Source organism: Phascolarctos cinereus, unplaced genomic scaffold, assembly GCF_003287225.1.
Source record: "Phascolarctos cinereus isolate Bilbo 61053 unplaced genomic scaffold, phaCin_HiC Scaffold_5;HRSCAF=322, whole genome shotgun sequence".
In the NCBI taxonomy this organism is placed as follows: domain Eukaryota; kingdom Metazoa; phylum Chordata; class Mammalia; order Diprotodontia; family Phascolarctidae; genus Phascolarctos; species Phascolarctos cinereus.
In genome coordinates this window covers 248,422,383-248,449,188 of record NW_027555958.1, presented here as the reverse complement: position 1 = coordinate 248,449,188, position 26,806 = coordinate 248,422,383, and the positions used below count along the sequence as shown (strand labels likewise).

General features: G+C 42.2%; 1 protein-coding gene and 1 long non-coding RNA gene across 7 annotated transcripts in view; one reads left to right on the top strand and one right to left on the bottom strand.

The window, feature by feature from the left end:
* Positions 1–15,590, bottom strand: part of GABBR1 (gamma-aminobutyric acid type B receptor subunit 1) — a 65,624-nt gene extending 50,034 nt beyond the window's left edge. For 2 of the 6 annotated variants that reach the window (XM_020974047.2, XM_020974048.2), the window contains exons 1-10: positions 14,570–14,899; positions 13,957–14,160; positions 12,645–12,830; positions 11,524–11,544; positions 9,941–10,113; positions 6,615–6,749; positions 5,930–6,100; positions 4,244–4,345; positions 3,919–3,984; positions 3,359–3,550 (exon numbers count right to left, since the gene is read on the bottom strand). In XM_020974047.2, coding sequence (XP_020829706.1) covers positions 3,359–3,550; positions 3,919–3,984; positions 4,244–4,345; positions 5,930–6,100; positions 6,615–6,749; positions 9,941–10,113; positions 11,524–11,544; positions 12,645–12,830; positions 13,957–14,160; positions 14,570–14,660 — 1,341 coding nt within the window. In that variant the 5' untranslated portion in view covers positions 14,661–14,899. Of the gene's footprint in view, positions 1–3,358; positions 3,551–3,918; positions 3,985–4,243; positions 4,346–5,929; positions 6,101–6,614; positions 6,750–9,940; positions 10,114–11,523; positions 11,545–12,644; positions 12,831–13,956; positions 14,161–14,569; positions 14,913–15,256 lie in introns of those variants that run through there. The other 4 variants (XM_020974049.2, XM_020974053.2, XM_020974051.2 and 1 more) reach the window with 4 other exon arrangements.
* A 64-nt stretch (positions 15,591–15,654) lies between these two features.
* Positions 15,655–24,855, top strand: LOC110199292 (uncharacterized). The gene is made up of 3 exons (XR_002321970.2): positions 15,655–15,723; positions 16,181–16,240; positions 24,629–24,855. It is a non-coding gene; the product is annotated as an uncharacterized LOC110199292 (long non-coding RNA).
* The last annotated feature ends 1,951 nt before the right edge of the window (positions 24,856–26,806 follow it).

Here is a 26,806-nt window from a genome sequence, read left to right as displayed (position 1 = left end):
GGAGAGATAGGCAGAAGTTTAAGAGGGTTCCTTCTATATTGATACACAAACTTCCTTCAGAACTCATCAGTTTAAGGCCTAGAAAGAGAGTGAAAAGAAAATTGGATTTAGAGTCAGAGGTTGTAAGTTTGAATTCCTGCTTTGCTATTTACCTCAGGAAAATTATTTATTTCCATGGGCCTGTTTACTCCTTTATGAAATGAAGGGGTTGCTCTACTATATGACTTCTAAGGTCCTTTCCAGCTTTTAAGTCCTATGCACACCTCACCTCAGGTCTAGTTTGTTTGTTTGTTTTATTACCAACATAGAACATCTCTACTTGAATGTCCCATTACTTCAAACTCATTATGACCAAAATTGAACTAGTCTTTCCCCAAAAAAACTAGCTCTCCCTTACAATTTCTCTATTTCCACCATTCTCCCAATCATACTGGCTTGAAAACCTTGGAATCAATATCACCTCTTTTTCTCTATAACCAATGATCAAATCCTGTCAATTCTCCCTTTGAGATCTCATTCAGATTTGTTTCTTATTTATTCCCACTGTGACTCTCCTTTTCCAGGCCTGAGCAATGACATCCACCTTTGAAATGGTTTCCCTCTTTCCATTCTCTCCCCATTACAATCGATCTTAACCACTACTTTAAATTTCCTTGGGAAGAAGGCATTAGCATCCACAGGTGATGATCCCAACCAAATACTCAGCCCAGCTAAACTCTCAATCCCTTTTCCCTTTCTCCTACCTTAAAACGGCCCTAGTTCTACTGATTTCTGAGTTGGAATAAACACTGCCACTCCTGTCTAGCCTAATTTACCTAATCTTTTTAACACTTGTGGAAAAATTCCTTTTGCCAATTTGCCATAGTTTTCAAAAGAAACTTTTACTGAGGAACTAATAGAAAACAATAAGCAAAACAAAGCATATAAAAATGAACAAGTCTACAGAGTACAGATTTCTGTTCCTACCACCTAGCCAGAGATCAGTTTGCTGGCACAGCTCACAGGAAGCCAGCTTTTTCCTCTCTTTCCTTCACCTCATCCTTGTCTGGGTTAGATGTGTGAGAACGGATGCTAGACCAAAATACAGAAATTTCTGGCTCAAGATCGACTTGGCTTGGCACTGCTGCTAAAGCTGGTGGGATTCACAATTCCATAAAACCAGCTACTGAGCCTGACAGAATTCACAGTCCCTCCAGAATTTGCTTCCTAGCCTTATTTCTGAATGTCAGACCCTCTGGCCCTGGTGTTCCTTACATTTCACAGTATAGTTACTCTGGGTTCCTGCCAAAAGGTCCTTTCCTACATTACTTTGAAGATTTTTTTCTGTTAGGATTCAAGCCATCTTACGTTGACTTGCCCCCATTTTTCTGTCCTGTTCAGTATGCCTAAAGCCTACTCTCTAGGCAGTTAAGGCCAATTCTACCCTTTGATAAAGCTAAATAACTTTAGTTCTTATTCTAAGCGAGCAACCAAGCCTAGCATGGTGGCCTTGATGGGGAATGTCATCATACTTGAGAACCTATCTACATGATACCAGTTCCCTCAAACAACCAAAACCAAATTCCCTGTCATTTCCTATTTCAAAGCCTGAGCAACATTTTTGAAAGGCCTATTAAATTCTTATTTCCTCTCTGAGAGTACTTGTAGTTGGCATTTCATTTGCAGAGCAGGGATGACTGACAGGTCCTGAACTCAATGAAAGAAAAGGCCTTTCTTGGCTCAGTTGACTGGTTCTATCCCCTTTCCCCAAACTCCCTTTGGTGATTCATTTTTCAGATCCCTCCATCTGAGGATTAGGAGCTTTCCAAATTCAAGCATTACTCTGAAGGTAAGAGGGGAAATAGAAAGAATTGGAGAATTATTCTCTATAACTAATTGACTGTCTCTCAGAGTGACTTTTGGAGTCTGAAGACCTGGGTTTAAACCTTGCTTCTGTCATTTACTACCTATGTGACCTTGAGCAAGCCTCTTCATCTCTCAAGACATCAAGAGTTCCTCACTGTAAAATGAAAGGACTGGACTTTGATAGATTTAGCTCTTCTCAGCAATGCAATGATCTAAGACAATTCCAAAAGACTCATGATGGAAAATGCTAGCCACCTCCAGAGAAAGAACTAATGGAGTCTGAATGCAAATCAAAGCATCTTATTTTCTCTTTTTTTCTTTCTCATGGTTTTTCCCTTTTGTTCTGATTCTTCTTTCACAACATGACTAATGTGGAAATATGTTTAATATGCTTGTACATGTATAGCCTATATCAGATTGCATCTTATCTTGGGGAGGTGGAAGGGCAGAGGATAAAAAATTTAGAACTCAAAATCCTATAAAAATGAATATTGAAAACTAAAAAGAAATAAATGAACATATAAGTATATAGGTATATAGATATAGATATTTAAATGAAAGGATTGGACTAGTTGGCCCCTGAGTTCCCTTCCAGTTCTAAATATATGTCACTCCCCTCCTCTAAATACCGTCCTTCAAGGACTAGGCCAATCTTATTACCTCAGTGAAGCTTTCTCCAACTTCTTCAGTCCATCAGTTCTTCCCCTTCTCTGAACTCCCACAGCTTTAGTTGTAACACTCACATTGGCGCTTTTATATTGCCGTGAATTGTTACCATAAATGTTTTATGTGGTTCATTGTGTTTCCCCAAATTGACTGTTTATTCCTAAAGGGCAAGGCTTCTGCCTTCTAAGCTCTCAGTAAATGTTTACTGAATCAATATACATAAGAATATACAAAACAGATAAATTAGATGGTTTTGCTTTACAAACACACACACACACACACACACACACACAAACCTCATTCACTAACTTCCTTAGTTCTTTTAAGTATTTATTTACAAACCATTAACCACTTAACATAAAAATTTAAAGAAAGCATTAGAAACCAGGCTGAGTATCAATCAGAAAAAATGATAAAACATCTAAGTAATATAAGTCCCTGGGAAAATTAAATCTGATTTATACCCAGCTTTTCAGGAACAGAATGACTGCCAAGCAAGGTACAGTTGCACATCCAAGGAACTAAGTATTAACTCCACTGCCCTCCCTTTACACAGTTCCAACTTCTCTTCATCTCCATGGTGACAGTCACCCCCCCCTTTCAGTAGCACACTGAGCATACTGAGAACTTGATTCCCTACCCCCACCCATCTCCAGAGCAACCACAACAGAGGCAGACCCTACAGTAACTACCATTCAAGCATATTCAGAACAGGAAAGTGGCCACATTCCCTAACCCTGACTCCCGAGTTTCAGTTACACCATCATTCTCTTAGTTATAACCCCTGCACCCAGACCCTGACCGACTTTACATACTTACTAACTACCCAACCCCAAACACTTCTCACCATGTTAGAGATACCACGAGTGTTCTCAGGGTTTAGCATAACGATCTCCGTGGTGACATGTCCCTCTACTGCTTCTGCCATCTCCTGCTCAGTGCAGTTGATGGCTGGGTCTGGGGTTCTGAACCAGTTATCAGCATACCAGCCAATGAGGAACCAGACATACTTCTTTCCAAAGAGACGCTCCTTGTAAACCTGAGTATAGAGGAGATTTGCTCTAACCCCTGACCATCTCCTTGAGAATAAGAGAAAAAAAAGAAGAGGCAAAACATGACATGTACAAGTTTCAGGGGTAGAAAGAACAGGAAAATCCCATAAATTCCCCCTCAGAGGGCCCTCCTTAATGCCCTCTACTAATTCATAGTACCCCACGGGAAACTGAGATAGAATACAACAGTATTTGAAGAAAGTAATGGCAGAAAAACTACAAGATGTGACTACCAGGTACTAAGGCATGTTATCATAAAAATGCTTGGACAGAAGAGTACAAAAATGATAACATGAGAAACCAAAGCTTGATGTGTCCTCCCTGCCCACCCTCCCTCTTCAGAGTTCAGCTCCACCTCACAGAAAACTTTACGAGCTTCAGTTTCATAGAAAAGTCCCACGATGATTCGAGCATCCTGGCGCTGCAGAAGGAAGAGAGGCAGAGATCCTTAAAGAGCTCTGAGTCTCCCAAAGTCCCTAATACAGTAATTCACATATAGTTAAGTGTCTGATTGATATTAACTGAATTAGTGAGATGAACCATTCCCTTTCAGTATCAGGACCTAGATTTCTTGTTGCCCAGGCTGACTTTCCTCACTAACCCCTGAATCAACTTTTGTCATCTTCACCAATTCCTGGGGTTCAGGTTGTCCCAGACCCCTATTTATTTTTCTATTGTACCTTAAGGTTCTTGACAGGCACAGCTGGATCAGAAAAGAAGCTCTGGCGAAAAGTAATCTCAATTCCTGCTTCCTTCACACGTTCCTCTAGATCATCCAAAGTCTGATAAGGAGGGCAACAAACAATTGGGGGAAATATGGAGTATACTTTGAGTAAGGACAAAAAGCATTAACTTGGGACCTGTATACCTAATACGTGTTCTTAGAATAGTACTTTCATACACTCTCCCCCCACAAGATCTCTTTTGCCCTAAGGCAGAGTCATATGAGGTAGGAAAGAATGGCATTCATACATACAGAGTATCTACGTACAAGGTGATGTTCAGGGCAGTTTCCTCATTCATCTACTCCCCTATTTAGTTATATCCTTGACGAAAACCACAGGCAGAAAGCAGACAGAAAAACAAGCTCGACGCACGCGTGCACACACACACACACACACACACACACACACACACACACACACACACACACAATTCAAAGAAAGAATGAATTTGTTTCCTAAGTTATTCATGGCAGAAGCCATGAGGCCTCAGTACCAGGCTCAAATTCTAGATAAGGTTTGAGGAGAAAATTGGCCAGTGACCCCACTGGTCAGCTAACTACAAAGTTATCCCAGTACCATAGTATCTTGTCCCCTGTGTAGAATCTGTAATTTTTTTTCTGCTACCCTTTAAGAAGGTAAATAAACTTTCCTAAACTATTTATGCTTAGGAATGAGAATGAGAGAAGTAGGAAGAATATGAGATACTGAATCTGGGGGCATCCTTATGTGGCAGAAAGGACTAAGGGGGTCAATAAGGTTAGAGATTGCCAGTGGAACCTTTAGGACAAAACTGATCAGATTTTTACATCAGTAGAGTGTAGAACAGGACCTTCATTGACTAGAGGTCATTGGGAAGGACATAAAAGTTAGTGGAGACCCATGCAGGGTTTCCATTATAGGAGGTGATATGGATAGATAATTAGTGGACAGGGAGAAACAAGTGTAAAGATGGACAAGAAAATCAGAGTTGTATCCAGAGTAAAAGAAAGCAAGCAATGCTAAGTAGGAGAGTAGACACAGGTTCAAAAGAATAAGGTCAGAGAGATAAATACAGACCCAATGATGTCTCTCTTCCTCAGGTGTAGAGCTATGTATTTCTTTCTCCACTCCCCCTCCAGCCTCTCTCCTTCAATTAATTTTCTCAGCATTTCCATTGTCAGTGCCCTTTTCTATGTGTCTATTCTACTCAATGTGTATGATCATCTGTGTATCTTTGTCTACCTGCCTCCTTTTCTTTGTGTCCATCCCTCTTCCCTTTACTTTCACAATCACACACACCTACCTCTCCTTTCTGATTCTATTTGCACTTTTGTTCCTGTGTTCCTCTCCTATCTTTGAGAGCAGGATTAATCTCCAAAAGATCTGAACAATTATTTGTCTTCTGATTTACAAGGTGAGAGCATCAAGAGGAGAATGACAGAACCCTTGGATTAAAAACTTCAGCTATTGCACCTAAGAAATGACTTCTCTTTTTATGAACTTCATACAGTGCTTGGCAAGTGTTAAACATTTGGTAAGTGTTTAATAAAATGCTTGTCCATCCTTCATTTACAATAGGGAAGTGACCACCATTATATTTCTTCCCACTGTGGTTTAGATAGCTTCACCCCAACCTTTGAACCCAGTCTCCACCTCCCTTACCGAAGTGAAGACCTCAGTGGTCTGCTGAATGGTGGCAATCTTCTTCCAACCCCACTTTTCAAAGAGCTTCACCCGGGTAGGATTATGGAGGGTGGCTGATGGATGAGTTCGAAAGAAAGTAGGAAAACGTTGCCGGTTTGAGAGGGCTGGTGAGCTTGAACCATAAGAAAGCTGAAAGAGAGGAGAGTGGTAGAATAAGACTTATTCAACATGGAGTCTAAGCGATTAAGGGTTATTGGAAGTCAATTGATCCCTCTCCTTTTCTCCCTTCTCACTAGTCACACAGACATAGGGTTTCTTCTGTGCCAAGATAGTCCTATGGAAAGAGATACCATTGACTCTCTCAGTCATTCCTACAAAAGTTTCATGTTCACCTCAAAATTGGGAAGTTTTTCCCCAGATCTAACTAAATCATCTTGCTAGAGAAACTAGCTGAGTCCCCAAATTATCATATTTCAAGCAACTGTAACTGTCTTAACATTCCTGGGATACAAGTCAGAGTGGGAGGTTTGTAGATTTGGTCTTCAGTAGTCTCTGAACCTGGGACCATTTTCCCCACTGTGTTCTCAAAAATAGCAAGATCCCAAGCATTCATTCATACAGTCAAAGAGTGTGGCCCCTACCTCCCAACTAAATCACTCCTACAGGCTGAATTTCCTAGATAAATACCCACACCCTAGCTCACCACAATGAGGTTCCACATCCTGGCAGCCTCTGCTACAAGGGTGGAGACAGAGCTGCAGCCTGGCAAGAGGATGATCTTGATGGGATCATTGTAGAGCAGCTCATATAGGTACTTGGTAGCTTGTCCAGGATCACACTGCATAGGAAAGGTAGGAAATCAGGGAGCAATCTTACTTCAGACGCCTCTCTCCTTCATTCCCATTCTCTTTCAATTTAAGACATCATTATTCCCTATTCCTGCTCTGAGATTGTTTCCTTCATTACCCTTCTGTGCCTCTTCCTTCTCCAGATGTACTTGCCTATCATCCATTTTCCTCTCTATTCTATCAAATAGCATCCTCTCATGTCATTTTTCCCCTCCTCTTAACCATGAGACTATTTTCCTTTTTATCCCTCTCTGCTGATCCCCAGACACTTTCCCCTGCTTCCTCAGACTTCTCTATGAATAGAAAAGAATGAATAAGAATATAAATAAAATCCCCATAATCCCCTACCCCACTTTAAATTTCCTCTCCCTCACTCCATATTTTTCCCTTATCTCTCTTCAGGACTGGTAAGAGATAAGAGAAAAGGACAGAAGGAGGGACACCATGGGAATCTCAGCTATCCATCCCCCCCTACTGTGTCCTGACATTTTGAGTGGTACTTCAGAAAAGAGAAACAATTGAGGGATGGGAGGAATCAGGGACCTAAAAAGGAACAAGAGGACAAGAAACAGATGGGGAGTACAGAAGAGAATGGAAAGATACTTTGGGGTCTGGGAGAGGAAACTGACAGTAGAGGATAGGGGATAGAAGAGAGAGGGAGATAAAGGGAGAAGGGTAAATAAAGAGAAAGAAAGGGGGTTAAAGGGAGCCAGTATGAGCCACAGGTCTCAGTACATGTTCTCTTCATACTGAAGTTTGACCTTTCAAAAGCTGCAGAAACCCAATAGGGGAGCAGGGGCATAAGAGAGATAGAGGTAGGAAGCACAAGGGGCCCGGAGATGGTGAAACATAGGGGCAGGTAGAAAGGAAATAAATGTGGCCCCCTGGAGATACCGCCTTCCCCACTAAGGTTTGACATTTGGGCCACTGTAGGAAATCAGGAAATCAGAGGGAACTACAGGGAGGTTAGCACAAAGTGAAGAAACAACATTCAATTAAAACTTAACCACCCTACCCCCACCCCCTATGAAGGTCAGTTCTCAACAATATTCTTATGGGGTTTTTTTTCTCATCCCCTCATTTTCTAGAATCTTCTTCCAGACTATTCTTCACTCTTAGAGGCCCCCTTCTTCCAGATAGATATCACTTATTATCCCAGTTCCTTTCCTTGCCTCTCCCCAGTGCCAAATTCTGAACCCTCTCAATATTCCTCTAATTTTTTACCCAAGGTAAAAGTTGTCATGACCAATAACCTATGTTTCAATGAAATAGTACATATGAAAGTCCTTTTTTAAAATAAAGCACTATATAACATTACTTTTCCTTGTGAGTGGGGCACTACTCTTCCTCTCTCTCTCCCTCCCTCCCTGTCTCTCTCTCTTTTTCTTTTCATCTTTCTCTTCATCTTTTCCACCTTTTCCTACACTTCCTTTCTCTCTTCCACACCTATTGGTTAGGGAAGTATGTATTTGGCTCATTATGGGTTAAGAGACTCATATATTACCACTACTTCCCCTCCTCCATAGTCTACCTCTCCTCTCTATTGCAGTGAATCTGGATCTGTAGTCAGGAAAAACATTTTTCTTTCTCCCCTTCCCCCTACCTTCCACTTCTATTTTTTTCCTCTAGCTCCATCTCCCATGTCCCCCCATCTGCTCCCCCTACACCTCCAGAGAATCACCTGTCATGGTAGATGAATTTGAGCTCATAGTCAGGTCTCTCTCATTTCCCTGTGATCTTGGCTCAGAAGGGATCTTCTTGTATGCCATCCCTCACCATGATTCTTTCCTGTATCCAGTTATTTCCCTTTCTCTTCCAAACAAGATTGTTTTGCTTCTCATACTCAGTATGACCTCTTAAATGAGATCTCCTCCCTACCTCCTCATTTTTACCTAACCTCCAACTCTCCCTGTACTTTTTTACTTCTCTTGTATTAACTTGCTCTTCCCATGTATCCTGGGGTTATCTGATCTTCTCAGGGGTTAGCCAAGGGCCATGGTTGGTTTTGTCATTCTTCTATTGCCCCTACCTTGGCACTTCACCTCACTCAAGTTGCCCTGAAGACTCATACCTCTGGGTTTACTTTGCTATCCTAAAGAATCAGCATAAGGTCAGAGTCATATAGGATATCACTAAGCTAATTCTACCCCTTGCACACCATTTTATTACTCTCCCCATACTTTTTCATACACCTCCAATACCCTTCTTTGCATCTGGGGTTACCTGTCATGGAGTATGCCTAATCTATTAGAACGTCCCTGAATTTTTCCCCAAATCTTCATTCTCAGTATCACATGTCCCACATTGCTGGGGAATGGGAGACTGTTTCTCTCCTTGGAGGATAAACTTGTGCCCCTGTCCCTAGCTCTCTTCAAACACCATTTCTCTCTTACCTACCACCTTACTGCTAAGAAAATTAATCATGATCTCTAGTTCCTAATAACTACCAAGGTTTCTTCTCATTCCTGTACCCTGCCCCCACCCCTCCCTTGACCCCCACTCACTTACATAGGTGATATCTTGGAGTGGAGGGTAATGAGTTTGAGCCTACATCCTGCTCTGCAACTACTTCCATTCCTACCCCACCCCCACACCCTTCTTCTTACCCCTCCCTCCATAACCGTATTTCTCCCTATTTCCTCCCCCAGACCCTCAGGTCTATCTTGGTGTCACTGAGTTTCTAGCTCAGGATGTCCCTGGGTCTCCCCCACCCCAATCCTGTTCTGAATAGTTCTAGCCCTCATTCTCCCTTGTACGTTATTTCTTCTCATAGCTTAAATCGCCCCAACCCCCACCTCAGGTTCCTACATCATAACAATTACCTTGATATTGTGTAAGCTCAGCTTGTACCCCGAAACTATTTCCTTCTCCAAGTCCCTCCTCCCCTCCCCCTCCTTTATATACCATTTCCTCCCATGCCCCCACACTCCCTGCACGAGAAAATTCAGATTATTTTTTTAGGTAGATTACCTTGGACCCCTAGCTCCTCAAGATGATCCTAAGTCTCTCGGTACCCTCTGGTCCTCCGAAACTCCATACCCCCACATGGAAGAGGGGGCTGGGCTCTGCCTCGTGATGCTAGAGTCTCAGCTTAAATCCCAGGTATATGCATTTCCCTGGCCTGAGCAGTGCCCCCAGCCCAAATGCCACTGTCCCCTGCACCCACATCCCGGGGGGCTACCTTGCTGTCGTGATGGATGAGCTTGAGCTCGTAGTCGGGCAGGATGTCCCTGCGGCTGTTCACGTCCTCCAGCGCCATCTCCACCGCCGGCTGGCAGGCCTGGCCCCCGGGCCAGCCCCCGCTCATGGGGAACAGCGCCCCGATATAGACGGCGCGCCGGCCTGAGGAGGGGGCTGAGGGGGCCCGGGGGTGCGGGTGAGGGTGTGGGAGCCCGGGCCGCGGGGGAGAGTGAGGGGCCCACACCAGAGGCATCCCCACCACCAGCACCATCCCCACCAGCAGAGGCCAACCCACCCTAAGGGAGGGAGACCCCGGGCCCATGGCCAGCGGAGGGGGCTGTTTGGGGGAAGGAGTGGGGAACCTCAGGGGAGACACTTTTTAGGGGGGGCTGCGGAGGGGGAATCGGGACTGAGGAGACGTCTCCATCCCGAATTTGGGGGAAAGGGAGGGGAGAGGGGACTCAGGGTCTGGTCTCCCTAAGCCCCCGCCGCACCCGTTGCCGTTGCAGCGAACTCTCCTATAGCCGACTGACTGAGCGAGGGAAGGAGGAGGAAGCTATGGGGAGGGGGGAGGAAGGGGCAAGAGGCGGGGAGGGGGCGGGCTCTGACGTCACGGGCGGCGGCGCGGCCGCAGGGGGCGCAAGGGGCGGCGATTGAAAGGGAGGATGCGGGGCGGGAAAGGAAAGAAGAGCTCTCTGGTCCAGAAGGAAGCTAGGAGCTGCAGCGTGCTGAGAGGGGAGAGGGGCGAGCGAAGGCGGGGAGAGGAGTGAGGGAGGGGAGCACGTGAGAAAAGGTGAGGAAGGGACGTGGTGGGGCGCTAGAAGTGGGGGAGGGAAGGTGGATGGACTGCGGGGTGGGGGTGACGGAGAGGAAGGGGGGATGGGTGAAGAGTTGAAGAGGATCAGAAAGGGAAGAGGGAGGTAGAGGAGGAGAATGGAGTGGGAAGCCAGGAACACAGAATGAGGAAGGGTTTAGGGAGAGATTAATGAATGGTAAGGAAAATTTGGAATAGAGAAGGGAGTTAGGGAAAGGATATTGGAACAGTTGGAGGGCTAAGAAGTGATGGGGGTGTTTTGGGGGGCAAAGAAATGGGACATTGGGGAAAGGACTTGGTACAGTTGAAGGAAAGTGATGGACAGACTATATGGGATCTTTGGCAGTAGTATTTAGGATTAGTGTTATAGATTGATAAAGACAGGGTTGAGGAAGCATGAGGCAGGGGTCATTTGGATTAGGAGAGCACTTCAGAGAGGGTACTGGCAAAGTTTGGGTAAAAGAAAGAGGTCGTTAAGAAAATGAATGGAGGGATGAAAGATGTGCACCCTGTCCTCCTGCTGGTATCCTGACATTCGATGAATAGGATCAGGGAGGAGAAGTTAAGGGGAGGCAGGGAATCTGGAAGTGGAGGATGGGAGAGTGGAATGGGAGTGGACACCACAACCCATAGGAAGAACTGGTAGAGGGAAGAGGAATCAAGTAGAGCAAGAGGAGGCTAAGAGAGCAGAATGAGGAAGGGATCTCGTGGTCTAGGGCAGAGAAAGGGAAGGTGGTACGTTAAATGGAATATTGGTTTTCTAGTCTCACCTGTGTATGTGGTTCTCTTCACTGGCAGCAGGAAAGACGAGGATGCAGAGAAGAGTTATCACTGATGCCCAGCTTTCCCCGGCCCGATCCCCATCACACCCCCCCACACCTGTGCAAGTCGAGCACTTGGGAGAGCAGAACGCCTGAGTTTCTGGGAAGGGAGGGTGTCTGGGGATAAGAGCAAGTTGGGGCTGGAAGTCAGAACTTGTATTTTCTCAGTAGTAGAGCAGAGTTTGGGGAAGGAGAGCCAAAAGCTAAGGTTGAGATTGCTGAGTGTCAAGGAATAATGGGCATCATGTAGATTTAGGGTCCAATGAGGAAAGCCAGAGGTTGAAGGGTAAGACCAGGATCTTAAGGGGAAAAGCAGCATATAAGGTTAGGGAATCTGGGACAAAGAAACAGGATGCCTGGGTACTGATAGAATGGAAAAAATGTGTGTGGGGTGGGGGTGGGGGAGAATGATGGAGGACCAAACACCAGAATCTCTTTAAGAAAGAGGCTAAGGGAGGAGATCTAAGGACTAAAAAGCTTGAGTTGGTAAAATAAGTTTACTATAAAATCCCTGTCCTCCTAGGTTGGCTCCCAAATGTTATATTCCCTTTTCCCAACTCCCCTCCCAGCCCAACCTCCCCATTCTAAATTTTGGAATCATTTTCTTTAAGTAGAACCTGAATACTTCAGGGAATGGTATAGGAAATTTGGTGGCAAAAATAAGAAAATGGGGTCCAGGGAGCAGGGTGAAAGAGCCTTAAAGTACAAAGAGAAACTCATAGAGAAACAGTAAGACTATGGAGAAAGCAATGGAGTATTTATAAGAGTGAGGTGAGACAGACTGAGAAAGAGTGAAAAGTTAAGGGTCAAAGATGGGGAGTAAAGAAAAAGAAAAAAGAGTAAAGCCCAGAGGTGGACAAAGTTAGAGAAGCGAAGTTGTAATTAAAGGAGTGGAGGCTGGGTTACAGGAAGAGAGGATAGAATATTATTTCAGTCTCTCTCTCTCCCCCCCCATTCATTCTCCCTAACATCTGTATCCTCTTCCCTATCCATCCCCACCCAACCCTACTCAGGACATATCCCCTAAAAATTGTTGTCATAAAATACACCCAAGTGCTTGTTCCCCTCACCCTGGCAGGAGGGCTTCGGGGTGTCCCATTGTCCCCGGGCACAGATGCTTCGAGAACTGCCCACTAGATGGAAACCGGGGTCACATCTGAAATCCACCCAGGCACCATCCAGGGCTGGACGGTTCCCTCCCCTGAGGAAAGCTGTCCCATTATCCAGTGTCAGATAAGACTTGGAACAGGTACGTACTGTAAAGAAACGGGGAGAGAAAAACAGAAAGAGAGAGGCAAGTATACACAATATACATATATATGTATACATATATATACACACATATATACACATATATAATGGATTTTGTCCTTTGATACATATAATCCCATGTATCTGCTTTAATATATGCATCAAAGAAGAAAGCTCTTTCATTTCAATGAGCAGGAAAGAAGCTGGATTGGAGATATGGAGGCATGGACAGAATGCTTCCAAGTAAGTGGGGGAAGGAAAGGACAAGATCCCAAGAGAGAAAGAACCAGAGAGAGGCCCTTTCTAAATATTAATTTATTAAACAAGCTTTTAAGTAGCTATTATATTTGGTGAACTATACCAGGTCCTAACGATAACAGGAAAAATAAGACATGTTCTTACTGTCAAGAAGTTGATTATAAAAGTTAAAACTCAGTTGTACATACTAATTAAATACTTATTAAATTATAGATAATACAACAATAATTTCTCTTTTTCATAAGTAGTAGATACATCTTTCCCAAAAGTTACTTAATCTAATATTAAAATCAAGTTCATAGGACCATAGCTTTAGAGCTGGAAGGAAACTTGGGGTCATCTCTCCAATGCCCTCATTTTACAGATAAGGAAACTGATGGCTAATCAGCTTAAGAGAATTGCCTTAAGTAACACAGTTAGCAAGTAGCAGAGCAAGGATTTGAACCCAAGTCCTCTAACTCCTAATCCAGGACTCTTTCTACTGCATCATGATGTAGTAAATATGTGTAGCTACACTGGGAGATGGGAGTAGCCAAGAGTGTGATGGGGTGATATGGTTAAATTATGGATTTACGAATTTATTTTTGTGAGGTGCCACCAATAATAATCAAAGTAAAATAAGAAAAATTCAATTAGCCATAGCCATAATGTACTATGTGGAGAATATGGAAAGAATGCTACAGGCTGATGACTTCATTATATCCCTAACAGCACATAGCACAGCTCTCTAAATATTTATTTTTATCTTATTTAAAATCCTTACTTGCACGATTGCAATGCCAAGGAGTTTGGGGGGAGCAGAGTGAGAGGGAAAAGGAGAAGGATTCCTTGAGGAAAAGGAAGGGCAAAAGGAGCCATTGCAAGTTTACTCACCACACCGGCTTGGCATGTCCATATCTGTCCAAGAACCATTGGAGAGACACTTTCGAACCTTGGGACCCACAACCTCACGATCCCCCCGGCACACATACTCAATCTCATAGTCAACAGGCAGGAAGTTGATTGCCCGAACCTGATCTCGGGTCAGGCCCCTGTAGCGGATCCCCCCTTCCCATGGTGGGTGTATGATTTGGCAGCCTGTCAGAGGTGTAGGGGAAAGGGAAAAGGTAGTCAGTTTTAAAGAAACGTGATGCAAGAGAGCAAGGATCAATGGGAAATGTCACGAGGGAGTAGAGGGAAGGGATGGGAGTGGTGTTAAAGGTTAGGAAGACGGGCCAGAGGGAAGATGGGAACAGAAAGACTGACTATGATTTGGGAGTTTAACAAGAAGCCAATAGGATCAGGGAAAGAATTGGGAGTTGTTCAAGTAGGGTAGGGAAAGGAAATGGAGTATAGTAAGAAGAAAAGGATAAAATGGGTTGTCCGAGCTAAGTTAAAATGAAGGGAGAGATGGGCTGGGTTGAGATAGTGAATGTAAAAGCATGGAAACAGGGAAATGCCAGTGGGAGTGGTCAGGTATCTGGAGAGATTTTAGAGAAAGGTGCACCTTCTGAGGTTGTGTTGGAGTTCTGGGCCCCATCAGAACCCAAGGGAAGAAGGAGATGCAGTAGCAGCAGCAGCATCTGGATAAGAGGCATCCAGGTTAGGACAGAACTGAACCTCACTGGAAGCGGACCGGACGGGGTGCGGCTCTGTCTTTCATTCCCCTCCTAGGTCCTACAGTGTTTCCCTGGCTGCTGCTTGATTCAGCATCGGGACGTGTGGACAGCGCCCCGTGGAGGAGGCAGAGGCGGAGCACCGCGCCAAGTCGGGTTGAGGGGGAGGAGAAGAGAGATTATGTCCCCTCCCTCTTCCTCTTTTCCTAGGTACCCCACATCCTTTTGGGACTCTACCTTACCACCATCACCCCCGTACCCCCTTGTCCCCCTCCTCGGGAACCCATTTCCCACTCTCATCTGCTATACGGCATCTCCCACATCCCGTTTTCCATCTTTCTCCTCCGCACCATTTGTCCCCTACCTCATTTTTCACCTTCCTTGTAGCCTCTTATTACCCACTTCCTACCCTATCCTCCCCCCCAGCCTTTCCGTATTTCCTTCCATTCCTGCTCCCCATTCCCCATTCCTCTTTTCCTATTTCCTTTCCCCTTTCTTCCTCCATCTCCTCCCATGTCCTTTCCTCTCCTCCGTCTCTCTTCCCTACCCTCCTCCCTCCAGGCCCTTGGCTCTCTTACCTCGGCGCTTTGGCCCAGCTCACCCGGCTCTTTCCCTGGCCCAGCTCCCCGCCTCTCCCCGGGCCTCAGGGCCCCAGGCCGGGCCGCTCCTCCCTCCCCCCCCACTCCTTTCTCCTTCTCCTCCTCCTCTTTTCCCTCCTGCCTCCAGTACACAGCGCTGGGCCAAGCAGGGGTCTTTTCCTTCCTCTCCCTCTCTTCTGCCCAACCCCCCCCAGTCTTTCCTTCCCCCGGGCAGCGGCTGTAGCAGGAGCCCGGAGCCGGGAAGAGAGTAGGCGGCGCCGGGGACCCGGGAACCTCCGGGCGGAGGGAAGAGGGAGGGTGGAACGGAGGACAGGGAGGGGGACAGGGGAGAGGGCGCCGCCCACAACCGGAGCCCCGGGTACCGCCCCGGATCCCGGCCTCGCCCTGGACCGCCCACCGTGATGGAAGAGAGAGGTGGGGAGAGGGAGGCAGAGAGAAACCGCTTTGTGAGTCAAGAGCTGAAAAGTGTGGGGGGGGGGAATACTGGAAAACAGGGAATAAGACAGAGAGAAACCAAGCTTAACCTAGAGAAGAAAATTGGGCTGAGGGACTGGGAGAAGAGACTAGTGACTAGGGCTGAAAGCACAGAGTATGGGAAGGAAAGAGAGATGGACACATACAAATAGAAGCTGGGTAGGTCTGAAGGACGCTAAGCCTGGGAGTAGAACAGGGGGGTGAGGGATGGATATTGTACGAGTGAAGGGAGTGGGGTGAGGATTTAAAGAAGAGATCAAGAAAAGTTAAGTGGGAAAGGAGAGATGCCAGAAGAAAAGATGGAGAGGTATAGGAACAGGTGGATATATGGACTACCGGTAGCACAGGGATGGATGGACGGGACCTAGCCTAATGAAACAAGTACCAGATTTGGAGTCAGAAAGTCTGTGTTGAAATGTTGCCTTCCAGTTCTGTATTCTATGACATAGACACAGGGCAGGAGACTGAGAGTCAGCGCTTCAAGCAAAGGTAAGGGAGAGGTGGGAGAAATGGATAACATTTTGAGATAAATGGAGACAGAACACAGAACAGGGGGAAAGAGATTGTAAACTTCATGTGAGTAGGGACCAAGTCTTATACTTCTTTTTTATGTAGCTCCAACAGTTTCTAACAAAGTTCTGGATACAAAGTAAAACTGAACCAACATTTGGTGACTGAATGAGAACTGGAGAAAGAAACCAAGAAAAATTCACCCAAAATGCATGTATTAAGCATCCATTATGTTCAAAGCACTGTGGAAATCTCTGAGATCCTTAGAAAGTTTAGGTAAAGCATAGTCCATGCCCTAGCAGAGTTCATAGTCTAGTTGGGGAGAGAAGCATAACAATACATAAATAACTATAAATACAATGTGGCTTGTCATATGTACAATAGAAGTGAAAAAATGCTATGAGATCTGACAGTAAAGATTCCTGCTAACTGCAGCATCAGACAATTCATGGAACTTTGAGGAAGTGTCAAATAATTAAAAGAACACCAGATTGGAGTCAGAGGACTTGGCTTCAAAGTATTGTTCACTTGCTGGTTAGCTATGTATCCTCAGGCAAATCAATAACCTCTCTGGCTTTCAGTTTTCTCATCTGTAAAATGATGATTTGGACCAGGAATCTCTAAGTTTTCTTTCAGCTCTAAATCTGTGATCCTCTAAAGTAAGTGGTAAAGGATAGAAGAGGAAGGGAGTGAGGAAGAGAAATTGGAACTCAACAGGCAAATACAATGATGGGGACCATTCCAGTATGAGGCAACAGCATGAGTTGAAGGCATAAAAGTGGAAAAGCCAGGGCCTTTGTAAGGAAACAGAATTTGACTAAAACATTGTATGTGTGTCAGGGAATAGTATTGCATAGATCTGGAAAGGTATGGTGATGCCAAACTATAGAAGATCTTGAATGATTTTTATAGAGGGCTTTAAATTTTAATCTTCAAGTATTTGGCATTTCCTAAAAAGGCAATAGACAACGAAGAATTTTGAGCAGAGGAGTGATATAACAAGGTCTATGTTTTAACACCTGGGGTACTTTCACATGTAGACATCCTGAAAAGATATCCTAAGTTCAAGGCACTCTAAGGATCTGTATCCTCTCCAAACCATAGTTCATGAATCCTCATCAATGTTTTTACTTGTTGTAAGCCAACCAGGAAGTACACAATTCAAAGAACATGACATTTAGTGAAATAGTATAACAAATAACAAGACAAAGAAAAAACATCACCATATGAATACATGAAATATACTCCCACAAGTTACCATATTACCAGTGAGCAAAGGGGTACCTGCAGAAAACACTTATAACCAAGAAAACATATAGAGGATATGTATGTATGTGTGTGTATATATATACATACATATACACACATATATACACATATATGTATGTATGTGTAAATATATACATATATGGAACACATCTGGGGCAATTCATGTCTTCAAATGCTGCATAGCTCCTAATGTTATCTAGTGATTTCATCAAGCTGAATGTCTCTGCTGGTTTTGTGATTATCAATCTGCTATCCTCTAATATTAGTTGGGCTTCAGCCCTTCAGAACCATCTTTTGGGCTTTGTGTTCCCAACTACTGAGATGCAGTGGCTAGGTCTCTAGCTCAAAAGAAAAGGTTTACAAATCTTTTAATTAAGATATGCTTAGAGGTTTTGTTAAGTCATTTTTCAGTCATGTCCAACTCTTCATGATCCCATTTGGGGTTTTTTTGACAAAGATTCTGGAGTGGCTTACCATTTCCTTCTCCAACTCATTTTACATATGAGGAAACTGGAGCAAACAAGGTTCAGTGATTTGCCCAGGGTCACACAGCTAATAAGTGTCTGAGGCCAGATTTGAACCCAAGTCATCTTGACTTCAGGGCAGGCACTTTATCTACTGCACCACCAAACTGCCCCAATTAGAGTAGGCAGCAATTCCTTGTACATTTGTATAACAGGCAGCAGTTAATGGGAGGGGGAGCAGCCTCAGGACCTCAGATGTGTCACCATCTTGAAAAGAGTATAGGAATTGCTGATTGAAGGAGCATACAGTCACCTCCATCCAGACTTACTCAGTGTTCCTTTGTAGATAATGAAGGTCAAGAGAGGCCATGTTTATTGTGTATTGGTGTACTTAAATTTTAAAAAACTGCTTGATTTGAATATTTTGGTTCTAAATGCTGCATTTTCAGAAAATTAGATTAAATTTAAACTACAGCATAAGGCTTCAAGCCACCATACTTATCCAAGGAGAACTAACAAAGGCCTACAAAACAGACCTGAAGCTAAGATTGTTCATTCTTTTTATTCACTTTTATTGTGTCCATTGTTGATTCCAACTCTGTGGTTCCATACAACATTCTGATTTAAGATTACATTCCTTTTCACTCTTGTTACATCCCTGATTGGAATCTTCTATTCACATAACCTATTTCAGAGATGTTAGTCAAAAAAATTGCTACAGGAGTTGTACAGCGGTTAGGGCAATAAAATCTACTATCCCAAGATCTTACTTGATTTGTATGCAAATGAGGTTGAGAAATATTTCTGCCTTTATTTCACACACACACACACACACACACACACACATGCACATACACACACACACACACATACAAACATTACTTTTATACTATTTTCTAGCAAGTGCAAAAACTAGTTGTCTCATAAGATAAAACTGTGAAAAGGATGGTTTGGAGAGGGAAGAGAATAAACACATGAAAGATTAAAGACTTATGAGGATTTTATAATAACCTAGGAAGGTGACAAGGGTGGTAGTGGAAAAAGAAATGAGGGCATGAGTGCAAGAAATATTGTGACTGTAGTATTGACAGAGATTAGTAGCTAGATGTTGGCATGAGAAGGAGAGAACCAAGACAAAGAAAACCTTAAGGTTTGGGACATGAGAGATTAGCTAGATGAATAGTGTCACTGACAAAAAGAGTGAGGTTATAATGAGGTTTAGGAAAGAAAAAAGCAGAGGTCTAGTGAAGATGGCAGAGTGAAAGAAAGCTTTAGAGTCTAGTTCTGTCCCCACACCTCCTCAATAAAATACACCATGCTGAATTCTGATCAAGAAAGCCAAGAAGTCATAATGAGTCATTTTTCCAGCCCAGAGCAACTGAAGGAGATGGATAGAGGTCAGTGGATGCTGGAGAGGAGTTCTAGCCATGAGCTCATGGCTGCAGCAGCAGAAGAGGGGAGCATTCCAGTGCCCAGGGACAGAGAGAGGTCTTAGATAAAATACCAGAAAGAGATCCCAGGTAATTCCTCAGCAAGTATTGGGGTGCAGGAATGAATGCCTCCCACCACATAGTGTTGGGCCACAGATCCAGGGTGAAAAATAACATCCAAGGTGAAAAATGATAGAAGTGAGCATTGGCTCTGGCAGTGACTGAGCCTAAAACAAGTTCGGAAGCACCTGGTAGCTATATGGGTCTGAGCCCAGGAGAAGAATGCAGCATTCCAGACCAAAAAGGAGCCATCAGTTCAACCACTCTGAACCCGCAGAGCCTCCCAGCATGCCAATAGTGGTTGAATCCAGTGGCAAGCTATTGGAACTCCTAACAATAAATAAGCCAATAGACTCAAACCTGTGTCAGGAGCTTGCAGATAAGGTGGTCAGTGACCAGATCACCTCCTGGATCATAACACTTTGGGATCACAGAAAGCTTTCAGGACCCCAAATAGAGCTATGAAAGCAGTAGAAGGAGGTAAGGAGACAGAAGCTCATGCTGGATGTCCCCACTTCCCTCAAAATGTGCAAAGCCTAGGAATAACATAAAGTTCAAAGTGAAGAAGTAGCCTTGAAGAATGAACAAACAAAAAAAATAGTCCTGTCATAAAGAGCTACTATGGCAACAAGGAAGCTCAAGACTCAAACTTAGAAGAAGAGAATGACTCAAAAAAATATACAAGCAAGGGCAGAGCCAAGATGGCAGAGAAAAGGCAGGAACTCACCTGAATTCTCCCAAATTCTACTCCAAACAACTTCAAATAATACCTCAAAATGAATTATAGAGTGGCAGAACCCAAAAAGGATGGGGTGAAATAATTTTCCAGCCCAACACAACTTAGAAGGTTTGCAGGAAAGGTCTGTCACAACGAGGTAAGAGTGGAGCACAGTTCAGTGTAGCCAGCTTAGGCTCTGTCCAAGCAAATTAGCAGCAGGCCTTGGGGGAAATAGAATAAGTAGCACAGCTGGGGCTTCCTGAGCTCTCAGCACACAGACAGCAAGGAGGTCAGACAACTAATTACAAGATTATAGAGGTCCCCTTGTTGTCACTGGATGCAGGACTCTGTTGCATTACTCATACACAGATGCAGAAAAGAACTCCTCTCCAGCATCCACAGACCTGGGTTTCAGTCCCACAATAAGCATTAGCACACCAGAACTTGAAGCTGCAGGGGAGTGAGGACTCTGGTCACAGTTCCAGGGTGGAAAAGAGTGCTTGTGGTCACTCACAGGCCAGAGCATAGGCTAGGAGAGCAGTGGTCACACCTCTCCTTAGATCATACCATGTTGGAAGAACTGAAAACTTATGAACTCCCAGAACTAGCTCCGAGAACAGCAGCAAGAAAGTCCTGAAGCTTGCAACAATGCCCCCTCCATCCTGGGAGCAGAGCCCAACTTTAACAGAAAGTTAAAAGTCGAGGAATAAGCTGGAAAATGAGCAAACAACAAAAAAGAACCTGACCATAGAAAGTTCCTATTATGGTAGGATAGATCAAAACACAAATTCAGAAGAAGACAATAAAATCAAAACTGCTACATCCAAAGCCTCAAAGAAAAATTGGTCTCAGGCACAAAATAAAGGATTTTAAAAATCAAATAAGAGAGGTAGAGGGAAAATTGGGAAAAGAAATGAGAGTGATGCAAGAAAATAATGGAAAAAAGGGTCAACAGCTTGGTAAAGGAGGCACCAAAAAACCAAAGAAAATAACATATTAAAAAAGAGAGTAAGACAAATGGTAAAAGAGGCACAAAAATCCACTAAACAGAATTCCTTAAAAAGGAAATCAAAATGGAAAAGGTGGTACAAAAATTCACAGAAAAAAAGAAATCCTCAAAAAGTAGAATTGGCCAAATGGAAAAAGGAAGCACAAAAACTCACTGAAGAAAATAATTCCTTAAAAATTAAAATTGGGCAAATAGAAGATAATGATTCCATGAAACATCAAGAAACAATAAAACAAAATCAAAAGAATGAAAAAAATAGAAGAAAAGGTGAACTATCTCTTTGGAAAAGCAACTGAACTGGAAAACAGATCCAGGAGAGATAATTTAAGAATTATTGAACTACCTGAAAGCCATGATCCAAAAAAAAAAAAAAGCCTAGACATGATCTTTCAAGAAATTATCAAGGAAAATTGTCCTGATATTCTAGAACCAGAATGTAAAATAGAAATTAAAAGAATCCACCAATCACCACCTGAAAGAGATCCCAAAATGAAAAATCCCAAGATTATTATACTCAAATTCCAGAGCTCCCAGGTCAAGGAGAAAATATTGCAAGCAGCCAGAAAAAAAAATTCAAATATCATGGAGCCAAAGTAAGGATCACACAGGATTTAGTAGCTTCTACATTAAAGGATTAGAGGGCTTGGAATATGATGTTCTGGAAGACAAAGGAGTTAGCATGACAATAAAGAATAACCTACCCAAAAAACTAAGTATAATCCTTCAGGAGAAAAAAAAATAGACATTCAATGAAATAGAAGACTTTCAAGCATTCCTGATGAAAAGACCAGAGTCAAATAGAAAATTATACTTTCAAATACAAGACTCAAGAGAAGCATAAAAAGGTAAACAGGAAAGAGAAATCATAAGTGATTCAATATGGTGAAACTATTTACATTCCTACATGAGAAGATAATACTTGTAATTCCTAAGGACTTTTTCATTATTAGGGTAGGTAGGAGTATACATAGATAGAGGGCAGAGTTGGGAGTTGAATGTGATGAGATGATATCAGTAAAAATAAAATTAAGGGATGAGAGAGGGGAATGCACTGGGAGAAGGGAAAAGGGAGAGATCGAATAGGGTAAATTATCTCGCATAATTTGCACAAAAAGGTACAAAAGAGCTTTTACAGTGGAGAGAAATATGAAGGACGTTCATACTCTTTATCAGAATTGGATCAAAGAGGGAATAATATACTCATGTTGGGAATAGAAATCTATCATACCCTACAGGAAAGTAGCAGGGGAAGAGGATAAGAGAAAGAGGTTGAGGAAAGATGGTAGAAGGGTGAGTAGATTGGAGGAGGTAGTAGTCAGAAACAAAACACTTTGGAGAATGGACAAAGTAAAAGGAGGAGGGATAGCATAAATGGGGGAAAAGGATGGAGGAAAATAGTAATCATAACTGAAAAAATTTTACAGCAAGTTTCTCTGCTAAAAACCTCATTTCTCAAATACATAGAGAAATCCAATCAAACTACCAAAAATTATTTTATAGAGCTAGAAAAATAACAACAAAATTCTTCTGGAAGGACAAAAGGTCCAGAATAGCAAGAGAAATGATGAAAAGAAATGTGAGGGAAGGTGGCATGGCTGTATCAGATGTAAAACTGTATCATAAAGCAGCAATCATAAAAATTTGGTACTGGCTGAGAAAAGAGTGGTGGATCAGTAGAATGGGTTAGGTACACAAGACACAGAAGTCAATGACTGTAGTAATCTACTGTTTGATAAACCCAAAGACTCCAACTTCTGGAATAAGAACTCACTATTTGACAAAAACTGGGAAAACTGGAAAATGGTATGGCAGAAACTAGGATAGACCAACATCTTACAATGTATACCAAGATAAGGTCAAATTGGGTACATGATTTAGACATACAGGATGAGACTATAAGCAAATCAGGAGAGCAAGTAATAGTCTACCTGCCAGATTCATGGAGAAGGGAAGAATTTATGACCAAACAAGAGATAGAGAACATTATGAAATGCAAAATGGATAATTTTGATTACCTTAAATTAAAAAGTTTATGCACAAACAAAGCCAATACAACCAAGATTAGAAGGGAAGCAGAAAGCTGGGAAACAATTTTTACATCCAGAGTCTCTGATAAAGGCCTCATTTCTCAAATATATAGAGAACTGAGTCAAATTTATAAGCATACAAGTCATTCCCCAATTGATAAAGGGTCAAAGGATATGAACAGGCAGTTTTCAGAGGAAGAAATTAAAGCTATCTATAGTCATATGAAAAAATGCTCCAAATCACTATTGATTAGAGAAATGCAAATCAAAACAACTCTGAGGTACCACATTAGAGCTATCAGATTGGCTAACATGACAAAACAGGAAAATGATAAATGTTGGAGATGTGGGAAAATTAGAACACTAATGCATTGTTGGTGGAGTTGTGAACTTATCCAACCATTCCGTAGAACAATTTGGAACTATTCTCAAAGGGCTATAAAACTGTACATACCCTTTGACCCAGCAATACTACTTCTAGGTCTGTATTCCAAAGAGATCATAAAAATGAGACGAGGACCCACATGTACAAAAATAGCAGCTCTTTTTGTGGTGGCCAAGAACTGGAAATTGAGGGGATGCCCATCAATTGGGAAATGGCTGAACAGGTTGTGGTATATTAATGTAATGGAATGTTATTGTTCCATAAGAAATGATGAGTTGGTGGACTTCAGAAAAACCTGGAAAGACTTATATGTACTGATGCTGACTAAAGTGAGCAGCAGCAGAAGAACATTGTACACAGTAACAGCAACATTGTATGATGACCAACTTTGATAGACTTAACTCTTCTCAGCAATACAAGGATCTGAGACAATTCCAATTCCAAAAGACTCATGGTGGAAAATGCTACACACATCCAGAGAAAAAACTATGGAGTCTGAATGCAGATCAAAGTATACTATTTTCTCTCTTTTTTAAAATTCTTTCTTATGGTTTTTCCCTTTGGTTCTAATTCTTCTTCACAACATTATTAATGTGGAAATAAATTACAAAATTACTAATGTGTTTAATATGATTGTACATGTATAGCTGTATCAGACTGCATGCCATCTTGGGAGGGGAGAGTGGAAGGAGGAGAAGAAAATTTAAAACTCAAAGTAGAAGTGAATGTTGAAAACTAAAAACAAATGAATAAATTAAATTAAAATTAAAACAAGTGATAGGATACTCTATAGCCAGGTCCAACTCTCTATAAAACTGTTAAGTTCATCTTTGGCAACTCCTGCTTTTATTTTCTATATCCTTTTTCACTTCTATTTTATACTCTACCTTTTGCTTCCCTCATAGCACCCAGTTTTGCCTAGCTGCTGCTCTATAAGGAAGAAAACAGATTAAATAAGTTACTATCATTTTAGTGTTAATTTGCTCAATCTATTTCCTTCCCTAGGAGTATCTACATTAAAAAAGTATCAAGTGAAAAAAAAAATTGATGAGCAAGATGCCTGCAGAAAAACCTGAGAAAATGATCAACTGTGAATCTATTCTCAGCAATACAATGATCCAAGACAATTTCAGAGGACTTTTGATGAAAAATGCTGTCTACCTCCAGAGAAAGAACTGATGGAGCCTGAATGCAGATCGAAGCATACTTTTTAAAAACTTTATTTTTCTTGGGTTTTTTTGTCTGTGTTTTCTTTCACAACATGATGAATATGGAAATATTTTGTATGACTGCACATGTATAACCTATATCAAATTTTCAATAAGAGAGGAGAGGGAGGGAGGGAGGAAGAGAATTTGCAACTCAATTTAAAAAGTGAATATTAAAAATTGTTTTTACATGTAATTGGGAGGAAAATAAAATATTAAATAAAAAAGAAAAATGCATAAGCAAAGTGTCAAAAATAAATGCAGCATGGACACAAATACAGAAGAAATTCTAGAGTTAAAACCAGATTTAAAGAAGGAGCTAAAAAAAGTAATAAGTTTAAAAGCTAAATGAGGGAACAAAGATGGCAGAATAGAGGAAACACTATAGCTGAGCTCTCCCAGCATTTCCCTCCAAACTACTTTAAAATAATGTGTCAAATTAAATTCTAGAACAACAGAACTAACAAAAGGCCAGGATGACACATTTTTTCCAGCCAAAGACAACTTAAGAGGTTGGAAGGAGAGAACTGTGACATTAGGGTAGGAGCTGGCCAAGAGCCCACATGACAGCAATACCACTTTGCTTTAGAGGCAGCAGCTTCAGAAGCTTTCAAGCCAGAGATGGTAAGGGGATTGGGCAACTGTTCAGAAAGAAATTACAGGGGAACCCTGTGCTAGCACAAGGCACAAGACTTGGCACTGTTAGATAACTCCATTGTCTATACTGACTTCTGGATCACAACTCCAGAGTAGAGAGGAGTCACAAGGGATCAGGGCCCTTCCTGGGTCAGGATAAGAGAACAGACCAGGAGAGCAGAGACTACACCTCTCCCTGGATCCCATCACCTTGGAAGTGCCAAAAACTTCCAAACTCCTAGTTCTACCTCTGAAAACAGCAGTGTGAAAAAGCCTGAAACTTCAGACAGTGTGTCCTTCCCCCTTCCCACCCCAGGAACAGAGCCCAACTTTAATATAAAGTTCAAAGTCAAGAAATAAGCCAGGAAAAATGAACAAACAAACAAACAAAAAAAGAACCCAAGCATAAAAAGCTACTATGGTGACAGGGATGATCAAGACACAAACTCATAAGAAGGCAATGTTGACAAAATAGCTATAATCAAAGAAAAAAATTAAATGTAAATGGATCACAAGTTCAACAAGAATTCGTGTAAGAACTAAAAATATATATTTTTAAATCAAATAAGAGGAGTAGAGGAAAAATAAATGACAGCAATGCAAGAAAATCATGAAAAGACAAAACTGGCCAAATGGTAAAGGAGGTATAAAACTTCACTGATAAAAGTAATTCCTAAAAAACAGAATTAGCCAAATGGAAAAAGTGTTGCAGGCACTCACTAAAGAAAATAATTCCTTAAAAATTAGAATTGGGCAAGTGGAAGTTAATGACTCCATGAAACATCAAGAAACAATAAAACAAAGTCAAAAGACTGAAAAATAGAAGAAAATGTGAACTATCTCATTGGAAAAACAACTCAACTTGAAAACAGATCCAAGAGAGATAATTTAAGAATTACTGGACTACCTGAAAGCCAAAATAAAAAAAAGAGCCTAGACATTATCTTTCAAGAAATCATCAAAGAAAACTACCCCAACACCCAGAAACAGAGGGTAAAATAGAAATTGAAAGAATCCACCAATCACTTCCTGAAAGAGACCCCAAAATGAAAATTCCCAGGAATATTATAGCCTAATTTCCAAGCTCCCAGATCAAAGAGAAAGTACTTTAAGCAGCCAGAAAGAAGCCATTCAAATACCATAGAGCCAAAGTAAGGATCACACAAAATTTAGCAGTTACCATGTTAAAGGAGCAGAGGGCTTGAAATATGATATTCTGGAAAAAATGGATATTTAATGAAATAGCAGACTTTCCAGTATTCCTGATGAAAAGACCAGAGCTGAATAGAAAATTTGATTTTCAAATACAAGACTCAAGAGAAGCATAAAAAGGTAAATA